General features: G+C 41.0%; 1 protein-coding gene across 1 annotated transcript; it reads left to right on the forward strand.

The window, feature by feature from the left end:
• Positions 1-5,948: 5,948 nt before the first annotated feature.
• On the forward strand, positions 5,949-16,715 carry LOC140117752 (chymotrypsin-like elastase family member 1). Its single transcript, XM_072134775.1, has 8 exons — positions 5,949-6,034; positions 8,497-8,597; positions 8,959-9,059; positions 10,000-10,125; positions 14,043-14,179; positions 15,022-15,167; positions 15,272-15,421; positions 16,607-16,715. The coding sequence occupies exons 1-8, from the start codon at positions 5,995-5,997 to the stop codon at positions 16,613-16,615; spliced, it is 810 nt and encodes a 269-aa protein (XP_071990876.1). The 5' UTR covers positions 5,949-5,994; the 3' UTR covers positions 16,616-16,715.
• The last annotated feature ends 240 nt before the right edge of the window (positions 16,716-16,955 follow it).

The following is a 16,955-nucleotide window of genomic DNA, read 5'->3' on the forward strand; positions in this document are numbered from 1 at the left end:
TAATATGTGATGTATCAGCCATGTCTGCTGTCATTTCTGATGTGTCAGCCATGTCTGCTGTAATATCTGACATATCAGCCATGGCTGCTGTAATATGTGATGTATCAGCCATGTCTGCTGTAATATCTGATGTATCAGCCATGTCTGCTGTAATATCTGATGTATCAGCCATGTCTGCTGTAATATCTGATGTATCAGCCATGTCTGCTGTAATATGTGATGTATCAGCCATGGCTGCTGTAATATGTGATGTATCAGCCATGGCTGCTGTAATATGTGATGTATCACCCATGTCTGCTGTAATATGCGATGTATCAGCCATGTCTGCTGTAATATCTGATGTATCAGCCATGTCTGCTGTAATATCTGATGTATCAGCCATGTCTGCTATAATATCATAGTATCATAGTATATAAGGCTGGAAGGAGATGCAAGTCCATCAAGTCCAACCTTTAAGAATTAAATAAATGTTTTATCCCCATAACCCGTGATATTTTTTCTCTCCAGAAAGTCATCCAGGCCTCTCTTGAACATGTACATAGAGTCGGCCATAACAACCTCCTGCGGCAGAGAGTTCCATAGTCTCACTGCTCTTACAGTAAAGAACCTTTGTCTATGGTGATGGTAGAATCGCCTCTCCTCTAGGCGTAGAGGATGCCCCCTTGTCCTGGTCACAGGCCGAGGTATAAAAAGATCTTTGGAGAAATCCTTGTACTGTCCGTTCAGGTATTTGTACATTGTAATGAGGTCTCCCCTCAGTCGTCTTTTTTCTAAACTGAATAATCCCAAATTTTTTAATCTGTCAGTGTATTCTAGTTCCCCCATTCCCCTAATAATCCTGGTTGCTCTCCCCTGCACCCGTTCCAGCTCTACTTTATCCTTTTTATACACTGGTGCCCAAAACTGTACACAATATTCCATGTGTGGTCTGACCAGGGATTTGTATAAGGGCAGAACTATGTCTTTATCATGAGAATCTATTCCTCTCTTGATACATCCCATTATTTTATTTGCTTTAGCAGCAGCCGCCTGGCTCTGGTCACTAAAATTAAGTTTACCATCCACCAATACCCCCAAGTCCTTTTCAGCTCCAGTTTTACTAAGTAATTGACCGTTTAGAACATAATTATACTTTTTGTTTCCATGGCCCAAGTGCATAACTTTACATTTATCTACATTAAACCTCATCAACCATTTCTCTGCCCATCCCTCAAGCTTCCACAAATCCCTCTGTAATGCTAAACTATCGACCTCAGTATTTATTACTTTACACAGCTTAGTATCATCTGCAAATATTGAAACTTGACTGTGTAAACCCACTACAAGGTCATTAATAAAAATATTAAAAAGAAGTGGCCCCAATACTGACCCCTGTGGCACTCCACTGGTAACATCAACCCAATCTGAGAATGTGCCATAAATGACCACCCTCTGTTTTCTATCACTAAGCCAATTACTTACCCAAATACACAGATTTTCTCCTATTCCCAGCAGTCTATGTAATGTATCGACCATGTCTGCTGTAATATGTGATGTATCAGCCATGTCTGCTGTAATATGTGATGTATCACCCATGTCTGCTGTAATTTCTGATGTGTCAGCCATGTCTGCTGTAATATGTGATGTATCAGCCATGTCTGCTGTAATATCTGATGTATCAGCCATGTCTGCTGTAATATGTGATGTATCAGCCATGTCTGCTGTAATATCTGATGTATCAGCCATGTCTGCTGTAATATATGATGTATCAGCCATGTCTGCTGTAATATCTGACGTATCAGCCATGTCTGCTGTAATATCTGATGTATCAGCCATGTCTGCTATAATATGTGATGTATCAGCCGTGTCTGCTGTAATATGTGATGTATCAGCCATGGCTGCTGTAATATCTGACGTATCAGTCATGTCTGCTGTAATATCTGATGTATCAGCCATGTCTGCTGTAATATGTGATGTATCAGCCATGGCTGCTGTAATATGTGATGTATCAGCCATGTCTGCTGTAATATCTGATGTATCAGCCATGGCTGCTGTAATATGTGATGTATCAGCCATGTCTGCTGTAATATGTGATGTATCACCCATGTCTGCTGTAATATGTGATGTATCAGCCATGTCTGCTGTAATATCTGATGTATCAGCCATGGCTGCTGTAATATGTGATGTATCAGCCATGTCTGCTGTAATATCTGATGTATCAGCCATGTCTGCTGTAACATGTGCTGTATCAGCCATGTCTGCTGTAATATCTGATGTATCACCCATGTCTGCTGTAATATCTGATGTATCAGCCATGGCTGCTGTAATATCTGATGTATCAGCCATGTCTGCTGTAATATGTGATGTTTCAGCCATGTCTGCTGTAATATGTGATGTATCAGCCATGTCTGCTGTAATATGTGATGTATCAGCCATGGCTGCTGTAATATGTGATGTATCAGCCATGTCTGCTGTAATATCTGACGTATCAGCCATGTCTGCTGTAATATCTGATGTATCATCCATGTCTGCTGTAATATGTGATGTATCAGCCATGGCTGCTGTAATATGTGATGTATCAGCCATGTCTGCTGTAATATGTGATGTATCAGCCATGTCTGCTGTAATATGTGATGTATCAGCCATGTCTGCTGTAATATCTGATGTTTTAGCCATGTCTGCTGTAATATATGATGTATCAGCCATGTCTGCTGTAATATCTGACGTATCAGCCATGTCTGCTGTAATATCTGATGTATCAGCCATGTCTGCTATAATATGTGATGTATCAGCCGTGTCTGCTGTAATATGTGATGTATCAGCCATGGCTGCTGTAATATCTGACGTATCAGTCATGTCTGCTGTAATATCTGATGTATCAGCCATGTCTGCTGTAATATGTGATGTATCAGCCATGGCTGCTGTAATATGTGATGTATCAGCCATGTCTGCTGTAATATCTGATGTATCAGCCATGGCTGCTGTAATATGTGATGTATCAGCCATGTCTGCTGTAATATGTGATGTATCACCCATGTCTGCTGTAATATGTGATGTATCAGCCATGTCTGCTGTAATATCTGATGTATCAGCCATGGCTGCTGTAATATGTGATGTATCAGCCATGTCTGCTGTAATATCTGATGTATCAGCCATGTCTGCTGTAACATGTGCTGTATCAGCCATGTCTGCTGTAATATCTGATGTATCACCCATGTCTGCTGTAATATCTGATGTATCAGCGTATCAGCCATGGCTGCTGTAATATCTGATGTATCAGCCATGTCTGCTGTAATATCTGATGTATCAGCCATGGCTGCTGTAATATCTGATGTATCAGCCATGTCTGCTGTAATATCTGATGTTTCAGCCATGTCTGCTGTAATATGTGATGTATCAGCCATGTCTGCTGTAATATGTGATGTATCAGCCATGGCTGCTGTAATATGTGATGTATCAGCCATGTCTGCTGTAATATCTGACGTATCAGCCATGTCTGCTGTAATATCTGATGTATCATCCATGTCTGCTGTAATATCTGATGTATCAGCCATGGCTGCTGTAATATGTGATGTATCAGCCATGTCTGCTGTAATATGTGATGTATCAGCCATGTCTGCTGTAATATGTGATGTATCAGCCATGTCTGCTGTAATATGTGATGTATCAGCCATGTCTGCTGTAATATCTGATGTTTCAGCCATGTCTGCTGTAATATCTGATGTATCAGCCATGTCTTCTGTAAGAGCACACAGGAGCAGCAGAAAGCTCCCATGCAATAGAAAAACATCAATATCAACTCTGTGTGAGGTAATAAAACACCCATAGCAATCCCTGTGTGAAGCAGGTACCTCCACAGCCATATCTGCACTATGTGAGGTATCTGGGAGCAGGTCACCCCTGCAGCATGTTCACATAATATTATAAAATATTTCTCCCCAGTAACATTAAGCAGCCATATCCACAGTGTATGAGGTAATAAGCCGATATACAGTCATGTCTGCCATCAGGGCCGGATTAAAGGAGGGGCTCATGGGGCTCGAGCCCCGGGGCCCCGAACACTTTCACTTTTTAAGGGGCCCCCACCAGTCTCCAACAGAGTTGCTGAGTCGCTGACTGTCCCTGTGTGCAACGCACAACGGCCCGTGGCCGCCCGCAACTCACATAGGGGTCTAGTGAGACACAGCTGCCTTCGCTGGGGGAGATCGCCGAGAACACCATTGGAAATTATGATTTCTGAGGTAATAATCATCTCAAATATAATATAGAAGATGATTCTACACTAGAACATGATGTGTGAGGTGTATGTGGTCACTACAGTGTGATATAACCCTAGGATTATACTCCCCCAGGCAGCAGACATGTTTCTTCTGGTGAGAGAAAGAAGAATAGAGAAACAGGACAGGAAGTGACATCCACCCCTCGCACATTACCTCACTTGAAATTACGTACTTTGTCCCTTATAGACCTGCACCACAAACCACATATTTGGTCCCCTTAAAGCAGATCAACACCTGTTAATACAATACAACTACATTAACAATGCAGACGTTCTAGGTCCCCCCATACCAAAGTCATGTCCCCCTCCCCCCACACCTATCATCAACTTATTACATATCCTGTGGATATGTCGTAAATGATTAATCTGGGAATACCCCTTTACTTATCCTACTTACATTTCATCATTGCAGGTGGTATTAATGCATTTATAGGGCACGTTATAAGCTTTCTAGACATAGCTTTATAGTTCGGCAGTGATTTTTCACTATAGAAAAAATTCTAGTTTTATATTAATGCAAATCAGCTTCTCAGTGCACAAGAGGCATGTAGTGTGACCTTGAATGGAGTACAAACCAACCATTTCCTCAGTTACTTCAAAGTTAGTGGCTCCTCAACTCACAGTTCAAATCCAAGGTCAGGTTATATTCACCACTCCATTGCTTACTGGTACTCATCACTACCACACCCCATGCCAATGCTCTGCTCACAACAGTCCACAGTTCACTAATACATTCAAGCCAAGGCCAGGTTTAGGTCACCATAGCTCATCATTCCTGCTCCTCACCTAAGGGTACATTTACACAACCATATGCCCGCCCAGCTACCACTGTGCGCTCGAGAGGAGGAGGAGGCAACCCCACCATGGGAAACAGCGACACACGGTCGCACACATGGGGAAAGATAGAGCATGCTCTATCTTCCCCCCGTGTATGGGGCAGAATATTGCCACGTGTGTGTGGACCGTACTGCCACTGGGCCGCCATTGCCGTCTATGGGGACGTATATTTGCGGCCGCATATACATCCCCCCAGACGGCAATGTGAATGAACCCTTACACAGCATTCTTTGTAGTCCACAATAAGTGGCTTCTGTTCAAGCCAATACCAGATTTACTTGTCTGTGTATTGTCAATCAGCAATGCAGCTATTTTCAGTCACTGCATAGTTTTTTTACATGATGACTATGGTGCAACGTCCCTGTAGCCCACCAATCAACTTATTTGCTGGCCTAGAGGTACTTCGCTGACATCACAGTCCTGTGAATGTTTGCTTACGACACACCTTTCCCTCGCTGTCCATCCACATAGACGGATTGTGTACACAGGCACCAGAATTCCTTCAGTGGGGCTATCCATTCTACAGACCAATACAAATACTTTTGTGGGCCAGAATCGACCCAATGAACCTATGTCGATCAGATCTGTTTTTCATAGACATTGACAACGTGACAAGAGCCACTAATGTATTTATAAGATGTTACACACTGGAAATTATCAACAGCTTGGTAAATGCATAAACTGGACTTTGATAAAAGCCTGACAATCTATGTTTATTATGTCTATTTCTGCTACTAAACTTATATAAGTCCTTGAGGAGAACTGGACTTTTATTTACCACTGGTTATAACTACAACACCTGGAAATATTCTCACTAGGAATGATCACATCATTAATGGTATATAAAGAGGAGGCACTGAACAGGTTGTGTAGAGGATTTCTCAGCGGATCGGATCACGATGTTCAGGTTTCTAGTAATAGCTGCTCTTGTCATCTGCGGTAAGTTTCCAGATTTTTGCAGAATGATACCTGTCCTTTGTGCCAGATAACTGGAGATGCAAGTATCCACTGTGTGTACAGTCCCTGGCAGTGGGCTCAGTGATCCGGTACTTTACTATAGTGTACATTGGTTTTGGGTTATTTTGTCAGATAGTTAAGGAACCTGTACTGTGGTCCTTCCGCTAAACTAAAAATGGCCAACACCAGCTTTTGCATTATTTACTTTTTGTTGGTATAATTCTCAGAGCTACCCTTTATCTATATGTGATTCTTCTTTTACAATATTGTTAAATATATATTTTTTTAAATGCCCCGTTTGGATTAAACCCACCACATTTGAGTTTTTTTGTGCATGATGTCCCTTCAGGCAGAGTTCAAAATACAATTTCTATACCAGTTCTGGATAAGATCTCATGAAGCATTGTAATTTCCTATAATGTTTAACTATTTCCTATAATGTATAAATATTCACATTTTTCAAATCATGACTTTTATTTTACTCCAAACCTTTTAGTAAATATAATATAAAAAGGACAACATTTGCCCAAAATAGGGATTTAGGTCACTGATATTGAAATACTGTTTATTCTAACATTTCTTTTCTGAAAGTATTTTACATAAACTGACATAAATTTTCCCTTGTAGAAGGGAAAATATTCTTAGTTACTTAAATTACAGTTTTATTGTGGTTTAGCCTCACAAAATAGAACTAAATTAAAAAGATCAAAAATTATCAAAATTTTGCACATCCCTCAAATTGGTATCAATAAAAACAATATGTGATGTATCAGCCATGTCTGCTGTAATATCTGATGTATCAGCCATGTCTTCTGTAAGAGCACATAGGAGCAGCAGAAAGCTCCCATGCAATAGAAAAACATCAATATCAACTCTGTGTGAGGTAATAAAACACCCATAGCAATCCCTGTGTGAAGCAGGTACCTCCACAGCCATGTCTGCACTATGTGAGGTATCTGGGAGCAGGTCACCCCTGCAGCATGTTCACATAATATTATAAAATATTTCTCCCCAGTAACATTAAGCAGCCATATCCACAGTGTATGAGGTAATAAGCCGATATACAGTCATGTCTGCCATCAGGGCCGGATTAAAGGAGGGGCTCATGGGGCTCGAGCCCCGGGGCCCCGAACACTTTCACTTTTTAAGGGGCCCCCACCAGTCTCCAACAGAGTTGCTGAGTCGCTGACTGTCCCTGTGTGCAACGCACAACGGCCCGTGGCCGCCCGCAACTCACATAGGGGTCTAGTGAGACACAGCTGCCTTCGCTGGGGGAGATCGCCGAGAACACCATTGGAAATTATGATTTCTGAGGTAATAATCATCTCAAATATAATATAGAAGATGATTCTACACTAGAACATGATGTGTGAGGTGTATGTGGTCACTACAGTGTGATATAACCCTAGGATTATACTCCCCCAGGCAGCAGACATGTTTCTTCTGGTGAGAGAAAGAAGAATAGAGAAACAGGACAGGAAGTGACATCCACCCCTCGCACATTACCTCACTTGAAATTACGTACTTTGTCCCTTATAGACCTGCACCACAAACCACATATTTGGTCCCCTTAAAGCAGATCAACACCTGTTAATACAATACAACTACATTAACAATGCAGACGTTCTAGGTCCCCCCATACCAAAGTCATGTCCCCCTCCCCCCACACCTATCATCAACTTATTACATATCCTGTGGATATGTCGTAAATGATTAATCTGGGAATACCCCTTTACTTATCCTACTTACATTTCATCATTGCAGGTGGTATTAATGCATTTATAGGGCACGTTATAAGCTTTCTAGACATAGCTTTATAGTTCGGCAGTGATTTGTCTTCGTCCCTCGTCCTGGTCCCTCGTCCTGGTCCCCCGGCATCTGCGCAGAACGCTGGGGACTAGGACGAGGGCACGCAGCTACGAGGAGCTGCGCGCCAAAGATTACCTGGTAGGCGGAGTAAAGTGGCTACTGGGGCGTGGAGTAGCCGCGCTGTGTAGCCTCATGTCCGGCTACTCCACGCCCCAGTAGCCGCATAAAAAAATTTACATATGCCTCCAATAAAGTTTTGTAAAAGACACCCGGGACGTGAGGATTAGCCCAAAAAAGGGCTATCCTCACGTCCCATTTATCCACCTACCACCCCTTCTACCTTTATAGGTAGAATCGGGGTGGTAGGGTCCCTTTAACTCTTCTTCTCTCCATTGAATAGATGTATCCTCACCCAGCCGTAGCCTAGCATATGGCTGTATCAAAGTGGCCTTACTCATAGATCCAGGCACTGTAACTATAGTAAACTTCTTATATTTGTTATATATGGCTTTTTGTTCTAAAATCAACTTTGAAAATGAGCCTGAAGGGCTTTGGTGGTTGTTTCCTAAGCCTCAGTGATATTTTAAACCAATACCTAATAATAAGTAATAACCTTTCTGTCTTTCTGCCCATAGGACAATGTCTTGATGACATCCGCTATATTGAAGACATTGAAAATGATAATGGACGCGTGGTAGGAGGAACTAATGCCGCTAAGAACGCCTGGCCCTGGCAGGTCAGTATTTATTGTATGTACTTTTAAATGCAATACTCTAAACAAATAAATGGGTTTGTTTATTAAACGGGGTAAACTTATGCCCACGTTTATAAAGTTGCACTTCATAAATCTGTCTACCATCTGGATTCACATGACAATTCTGGAGTAAACTGGCCAAAGTGTAAAGTAGTTTGGTAAAAAATAACACATTTGAGACATTTTAAAGACAAAATACTTACATTTAAGCCATAATAATAAAGTTAGGAAATTCATGTTCCTTTAATAAAAATAAATTCACATTAAGGAAGACTGAAAAAGAAAACTGTTTTAATAAATGGAAGTTTAATTTATAATATTTTCAATTATCAACTTCCTCCAGGTATCCCTCCAGTATCTCTCTGGCAGCAGCTGGTACCACACCTGTGGAGCTTCCCTCATCCGTGCTAACCGTGTTCTGACTGCTGCTCACTGTGTGGACAGGTAATCCTGAGTTGTAACTATGTATTATTTTATGAGGCCCATAACTTTTTTCCATCAATGGAGCTCAGAAGGACTTATTGTATAAGGGAAGATGGGAAACAGAGAGAGGGGCATAGACTGTGAGCCCTAAAACTAAACCTGCCAGACAGTACCTACTTACTGTCTCAAGACGACTCTAACAACAGACAAACAAGACAAAGGGACAAAACAAACAAATAAGAAAGGTCATCAGACCTGAGTCAGAACCTAGAGGGTAATGAAGTACCAAATCGATAAACAATAGGAATACCCAGGAAGTTTAGCCAAGGGGTCAGGAGATGCCAGATATAAGCAGACAAAATACACGTAAGTTTGGTCAAGTGAGAACTATAACAAACACTAAGTATAGGTTCCCAGGATGTCAGAATCCTGGTACAAGCACAGATTAATTCACACTAATAAAGACAGAACAATGTTTATCTGAGCATCCTCAGTCGTACCTTGTTGACCGAGGATGATGTAAACACAAATATTACACATAGTTTGTGCTGGGCAATATCTAGTTTTTATTATTATCATTTTAGACACATTTAGATTTTTTGTTTTTTCTTCTGTTTTTTTTAAGAAAGGAGACAGATTAACCAAATGTAGCTATTCTTTTATTTTTCCTTAGAGTATTCATTAGTTTGAACATTTACTTTTTTTTGAGACAGATTTATGCGGATGCAAATAAAAAGCGACCATAATACAGACTATGCTTCAGGACAGTTGATGTAAAACCTCAAAAGTGGAAGCAAAATGGAGACATTTTATTTATGAAAAAAGAATTTCTGTAAAAAATGTGCTCTTTTGTAATTTTATAGCATGAATAAGAAACCGTGCAACTTATACCTACTTCAAACTGCTTTGAAAAATACTAAATACATGGACATTACATATTTTCATGTCTCTCCCCAAATAGATCTGTTTCCTTCCGTGTGGCCCTTGGAGAGCACAGTCTTAGCGCTAATGATGGCACCGAACAGATCATTTCTGTCTCCTCCAAAAGGATCCACGCTAGCTGGAACACCAACAATGTGGCTGCTGGGTAAGAAACTGGCTTGCCTGCCAATAGATTTTATTATGAAAGCAAAATCACATTATATAATTCACTCAAATAACTTACATTAATGGCAACTTTGAAAAAGATTTTCCTGTAGTGCACACTATTACTTAGGCCTCATGCACACTACCAAATGCATAGGCTGTGAGTTAGCCACACAAACTTTGACTAACTCACAGCTCCATTGCCTTCTATTGGGCACAATCACAGGAATGTGCAAACTGCCTACAACATAATGCTGTCATTTTACTGTCATATTACTGTCCATTTTTGCCCCCGGACAGTCAATTCCTATAGACATTGGTGGGGTGAGATGCGTTCACCTGCTCAAATCAGATGGACCACAAGGCCCATTGCTTGCAGACCACAAAATGCAGTTGTTACATAATAAAGATACTTTAATTTTTATTCTTTGTACAGTGGTCAAGTATGGCGAGTAATGTTGCAGTATGTTGCAGAAATGTAATAATTTTCGGACTATAAGGAGCACTGGATTATAAGGCGCACCATCAATAAATGCCTGCTAAAAGGTCTAGGTTCATACAGGGGCGTAACTAAGAGAGGCTGGGCCCCATAGCAGATTTCTGCATGGGGCCCCCTTCCCCATAAAAAAATATATAAATATTTAGGCGGCATTCACATAAACATATGCCCACCTGGCTACAGCCTGGCAGGCACATGTCTGGAGTGCTGGAGAGGTGATCGCGGCTCACCCCTCCACTCTCCATAGAGAATAGAGCCGCATGGTCGTTGTTACGGCCATAGATAGATCAGGCTCCATCTCTTTTGCGGACATGGCTCAAAACAGTGGGTACTCGTTGTGCTCACTGTACCGAAGCACTATAGATGCCTGTGAGGGATGTATATCCAGCAGCAAATTTGCAGCCAGAAATACGTCGCTCACACGTACTTGTGAATGTACCCTTATACATGTTTATACAACTACACACATTTATACACTCCTATATACATACAATTATATACACACATATAAATTTCTACACTCGTATATTCACACCTATATACATACATACAAGTATACACACACACATTTATGCACTCTGTTACACTGTGTATCCAAACTCATAAAGTATATACACACATACTGAATATAAACATCACATATACTGCATACACATTATATACTATATATATGTTAAACACACTTACTGTATACACTGACCATATATACACATACATGCAGCATAAAAACTCCATGTGCACACATGCTACATATACATACAGCATATACAAACACATACGGGAAATACACACACAGATTCAGTACATAGATCATTTACATACATACCATATACATAGCAAAAACACACATACATCATATATGTGCATATATTTAAATGCTTATATAAATATGTGCATGTATAAATACAGTAGATGCATATGTACACATATACACTGCATATACTCAAGGAAAATACAAACACCACACAAAAGTAGAGAATAGCGGGTGCAAGCTCAATAGGACCAGGCCCTAGGGCTTTCAATATATAATCACGAAAATAGGCAGCACTCCAAGACGTCTAGCATTAGGTGAAAAAAATGTTCTTCTTTATTCCATGTTTGAAAAAGGCTCCTAGCGAGCCGAAATGTGGCTGTACTTTGTTGTACTTTTTAAACATGGAATAAAGAAGAACATTTTTTTCACCTAATATATACAGTATATACACAGTATATACACAGTATATACACAGTATATACGCATATATACACAGTATATACACAGTATATACGCATATATACACAGTATATACACAGTATATACATATATACACAGTATATACGCATATATACACAGTATATACACAGTATATACATATATACACAGTATATACGCATATATACACAGTATATACACAGTATATACATATATACACAGTATATACGCATATATACACAGTATATACACAGTATATACGCATATATACACAGTATATACACATATACACAGTATATACACAGTATATACACATATACACAGTAGATACATATATACACAGTATATACACAGTAGATACATATATACACAGTATATACACAGTAGATACATATATACACAGTATATACACAGTAGATACATATATACACAGTATATACACAGTATATACGTATATACACAGAATATACGTATATACGTATATACACAGTATATACACAGTATATACACAGTATATACACAGCATATATACATATATATACACAGTATATACACAGTATATACACAGTATATACATATATACACAGTATATACACAGTATATACATATATACACAGTATATACACAGTATATACATATATACACAGTATATACATATATACACAGATATATACATATATACATATATACACAGATATATACACATATATACACAAAGATAAATACATAAGTATATACTTACCTTATCAGACGCTTTGGGGCTGTATGGGTGATGACCGGGCCGTGGCTTCAGGCTGGTGTTCAGGTGGGTAGGTGGGTGATCAGATGGGTGCTTGTTTGTCCGTGGGGGGGTCGTGGTGGTTTGGGCAGGTGCCGGGTGCTTGTTCAGCCGCCGGGGGGGCCGTGGTCGTTCGGGCAGGTGCCGGGTGCTTGTTCAGCCGCCGGGGGGGTCGTGGTGGTTTGGGCAGGTGCCGGGTGCTTGTTCAGCCGCCGGGGGGCCGTGGTCGTTCGGGCAGGTGCCGTGTGCTTGTTCAGCCGCGGGGGGGGGGGGGGCGGTTTGTCACACTGGGGGAGTCAGGCGGTTGCCTATTATGCTGCGCTGGGGGTGGGAGGAGTGCAGGAGTCGGCGGGTACTTGTTAGCCCATGCGGGCTGTAGAGTGAGGAGGAGGGGCATCAGTCCGCTCTGTCAGTCCGCTCTGTCTCGGCCGCCTGTGCCAGCATGCAGCGGGATAGGCAGGCGGTCACCTGGGGTCGGGGGGGGGAGGGGCTTGGTAGTCACCTTCGGTCTCCCTGTGCAGGGGGCGGGCGGCTCACGGAGGGGGCGGGCGGCTCACGGAGGGGACGGGCGGCTCACGGAGGGGGCGGGTTTAGGAGCGGACACAGAGGTAGGGGCCCGGGGGCATGATCCGACACTGAAGGGACACTGAATGGAGTCCGTGCATCCCCGGGCCCCTTAACCTCACGGGCCCCGTAGCAACCGCTACGGCTGCTACGGCGGTTGTTACGCCACTGGGTTCATATATAAGGTTCACCAGATTATAAGGTGCACCTGATTATGAGGATGAATGACCAGCAGGTGGCAGACCTGTGCACAGTTCAAGGCAGCTGCTGTTCCAGGCAAATGTGCCTCCAGTGCACAGAGCTTGTGTCAGAGGTATGGACTGTTAGGGATTAGTGTTGCAAGGGTAATGCTGCAGGGGTTAAGATGTCTCCCTCTGCCCCTTCTTCTTCCCTCCTCAGGCAGGGTGTTAGTCCTGTGGGGTTCCCTGTGGCTCCCTCTCTTTCCCCTGTTACAGGGCTGGCAGGTATAGGGGTAAAATTGCTTACTCAGGCAGTCGATGAGGATTGCTGCGTGGTCAGCACTATGGCGCTGGTGGTACTGCCGGCCCTGCCAGTGTGGGGTATTGCGCCCAGTGTACAATATGGGCTGGTGCAGGATATTGCTGGCGTGGAGATCTTAAATACTCTTAAAAATTATACAGTATGTGTTGCCTGTAAGTGCGGTTCATATATAAGGCGCACTGGAATATACAGCGCATTTCTGAGAAAATCAAAGGATTTTTTGTGTGCCCTATTATACAGTATACCTAAAAACATTTCATTCATAGAATGAGAATTAAATTAAATTTGGCCTACAATTCAGTCTGGATGTTTTGACCATATTTACATTTTTATTTAAACTTTCCTTGATGTACAGGAAAATATTTGTATTATTTTCCCCTGTAGATATGATATTGCCATCCTGTGGCTGGCCTCCAGTGCTACCCTGAACACTGCTGTGAAAGTGGCCACTCTGCCAGCAAGTGGAGCTACTCTGGCCCATGGTCACAACTGCGTTGTTACTGGATGGGGTAGAACAAGTAGTAAGTATTTTGTATTATGCATTTTCACAGAAATTTTAGAAAATCAATATGGTTGTTTAGCCACTTTTAAAGCGTAACTCCGTTTTCAAAATGATTTTTTACCAAATCATTATATGCGATTCCCCCTTTAAAAACAGAACAAAGCCAAAATTGTGCTGCTTGTCCTTTTCTTTCCAGAGTTATTGCAATTTATGTTCTGGTGCTACTTGTCAAAAATCTTCCTCAGAAGCAGTGAAGTGGACAGACTAACCTCTTCCTGTTTCTGCCCTGTAGCTGAGTCAAAATTAGGCTGCCATCACTTACCATGATGTCTTGTGTTTTCTCATTAAGCAACTTAGCAGTAAAACCAGTGAGATTCTTATAAGTAAATTAACTGAACATTGCATATTGTAATGGACCATAGAGTATGTAACTACTTGTAGAAACCAGCAGGAGACTTTGGCATCCACACAGCAGCACTGTAACATGAACCCCTTTCCTCCCTCTGAGTGAGCAGGGAGCAGCAGCCCCTCCCCTCTGTAAAACCATACTGTATACAAACTCTATGGAATCACATGAGAAATCAACACAGCCAGCAGACACAGCTACTGCAGGAGTAGGCTAAACTGAGGAGAATAACAAAGAAGCCGCTGCAAATAAGTTTTGTTCTTTTGTTCCGTATATATGTCCCTGATACACATGTGTGAATGTAGCCTTAGTTAGAGTTCTATCAAACAGTAAGAACCCCCAGTAGTATGTTTATTCTAACATCAGTTTGATAATTGTTGAAAGTCACAAGAGCAAACAAGTAATAATGCACATATTACATTGATCTTAATCAAAGACTATAATTTCCCACACAGCTGGAGGATCTCTTGCCACTATCCTACAGCAAGCCACTCTGCCCGTTGTTGCCCATGCTACCTGCTCTCTGAGCTCCTGGTGGGGAAGCACTGTGAAGACCACCATGGTCTGCGCTGGTGGAGATGGAGTCAAGTCTTCTTGCAATGTAAGTTTCATCTTTTTGCTGTGTTTTTCTATTTAAACAAAATAAAATGAAATGTATTTATATAACCTAAACAATATGCTTCTCTTTTTTAAACTTTACATTAGGGTGACTCTGGTGGACCCCTCAACTGCGCTGTTAATGGTCAATACCAGGTCCATGGTATTGTCAGCTTTGGATCCTCTCTTGGATGCAACTATTACCAGAAACCTTCCGTCTTTACCAAAGTCTCCTCTTACACCTCCTGGATTACCAGCGTAAGTGTTTTATATGCAGATAATTATCATTCTGCAGTATATGTCGTGTATTATTCATAGTATATGTGTAGTGTATGTCATTTTTTCTTTTTAATACTTTTGTATCTTTAAAAGTCACACTAATAATACTCCTGTGTTTCTCTGAAAAAAGACCAGGTCTTATAGTATTTTTTGCTGCAAAAATGATTAGAGCTTCTTTTTTCCTATGAACAAAAATCCACATTTATTCTTAAACAAAGAAATTGACATTTATTCAAATATAATAATATCCTCATCTTCCGGAACATCACGATACCTTTCCAGTCCTGAATTCCTCTTTTGCCTTCAGAATTATTGGACCCAATTCTTGTATGGTAACAGCACTTTCCTAACATGAGCTTCTATATTTCATGCAGCTGCTTGTAACCATTCCATCTCCCTCCTCCATTCTGCTTTCAGCAGAAAGGCTTAAGGTGTCAGGTATCTTTTGAACCATGGCACCCATAACACAGTTCTAGTGTCATTCTAAAGAGGAAAATCTCCCCTTTAATACGGCATAAGGATTGTATTTATAAGCGCTACAGGCACAGAGATATCCGCAGTTAAATTTACTGTCCGGAGTAAGAGCTGGATATGAAAATGAAATTCTTGACTGTAACTTCAAAAAATGACACACATGCATGCACCCAATGTGCAGGAACTTTGTGCATCAGTTTGCACATGTATTTATATGCAGTCTATGCCATAATTCTGGTGGAGACTGCTTAGTAACTGTGCCCCAGTATTTTATTTTCTCTCGAAGATGTCTTCAATGAGTCCCTGCTTTAGACCTTGAATACAGAACTTTAACCCTTAACTAAGCAGCAGCACAAGTCCAGGTATGGCAGGTTAAATTAAGATTAATGGATCAGTCCATGTAGTTATGGCCACACTACCTACCTTTCCATACCTTTTTCCAAAATTATATCTGTAATATGATTGACAAACACCATTGTCATGGTATTCTATGTGTATTTACAAGATGTGTGTCAATGTGAATCTTGTTTTAAATCCGAGCAACTTGTAGTAGACTTTCATCACAATTTTACTAAGCGGATTTAGATTTAAGGCTTAATGCTTGTAAATTACCCAGACTACAAAAGACTCCCTGCAGTATCTAGTGTATGCAAATCCAAAACTTACATGCAAATATGTTTTCTTTTGCAGAATATCTAAATGGATTACTTCTTGCGTCCGAGAGGGAATATTAATAACATCCTACTTGTGCTGTTTTATGTAAGAACAACTTGTCAATAAAGAACTTTCCTTCAATACATTATTCTTGATTGTTTATTTCTTTATTATAGATACTTGTATGGATTTATACATTAGACATCTCATTTAGAGGGACACCATTAACGGATTCTACCCCAATTGAACTAGCAGCCCCCTCAAGAAACTAGAAGTTAGAAGCATCCTTTCAAGAATTCCCTCCTTTATGTGAAATCTCACCGGAGATTCAGACAGTTAAATAAATTGATGGGAACTGGATCTTTATCTGCAGCTCACATTCCCA

This window comes from Engystomops pustulosus, chromosome 2, assembly GCF_040894005.1.
Source record: "Engystomops pustulosus chromosome 2, aEngPut4.maternal, whole genome shotgun sequence".
NCBI lineage: Eukaryota > Metazoa > Chordata > Amphibia > Anura > Leptodactylidae > Engystomops > Engystomops pustulosus.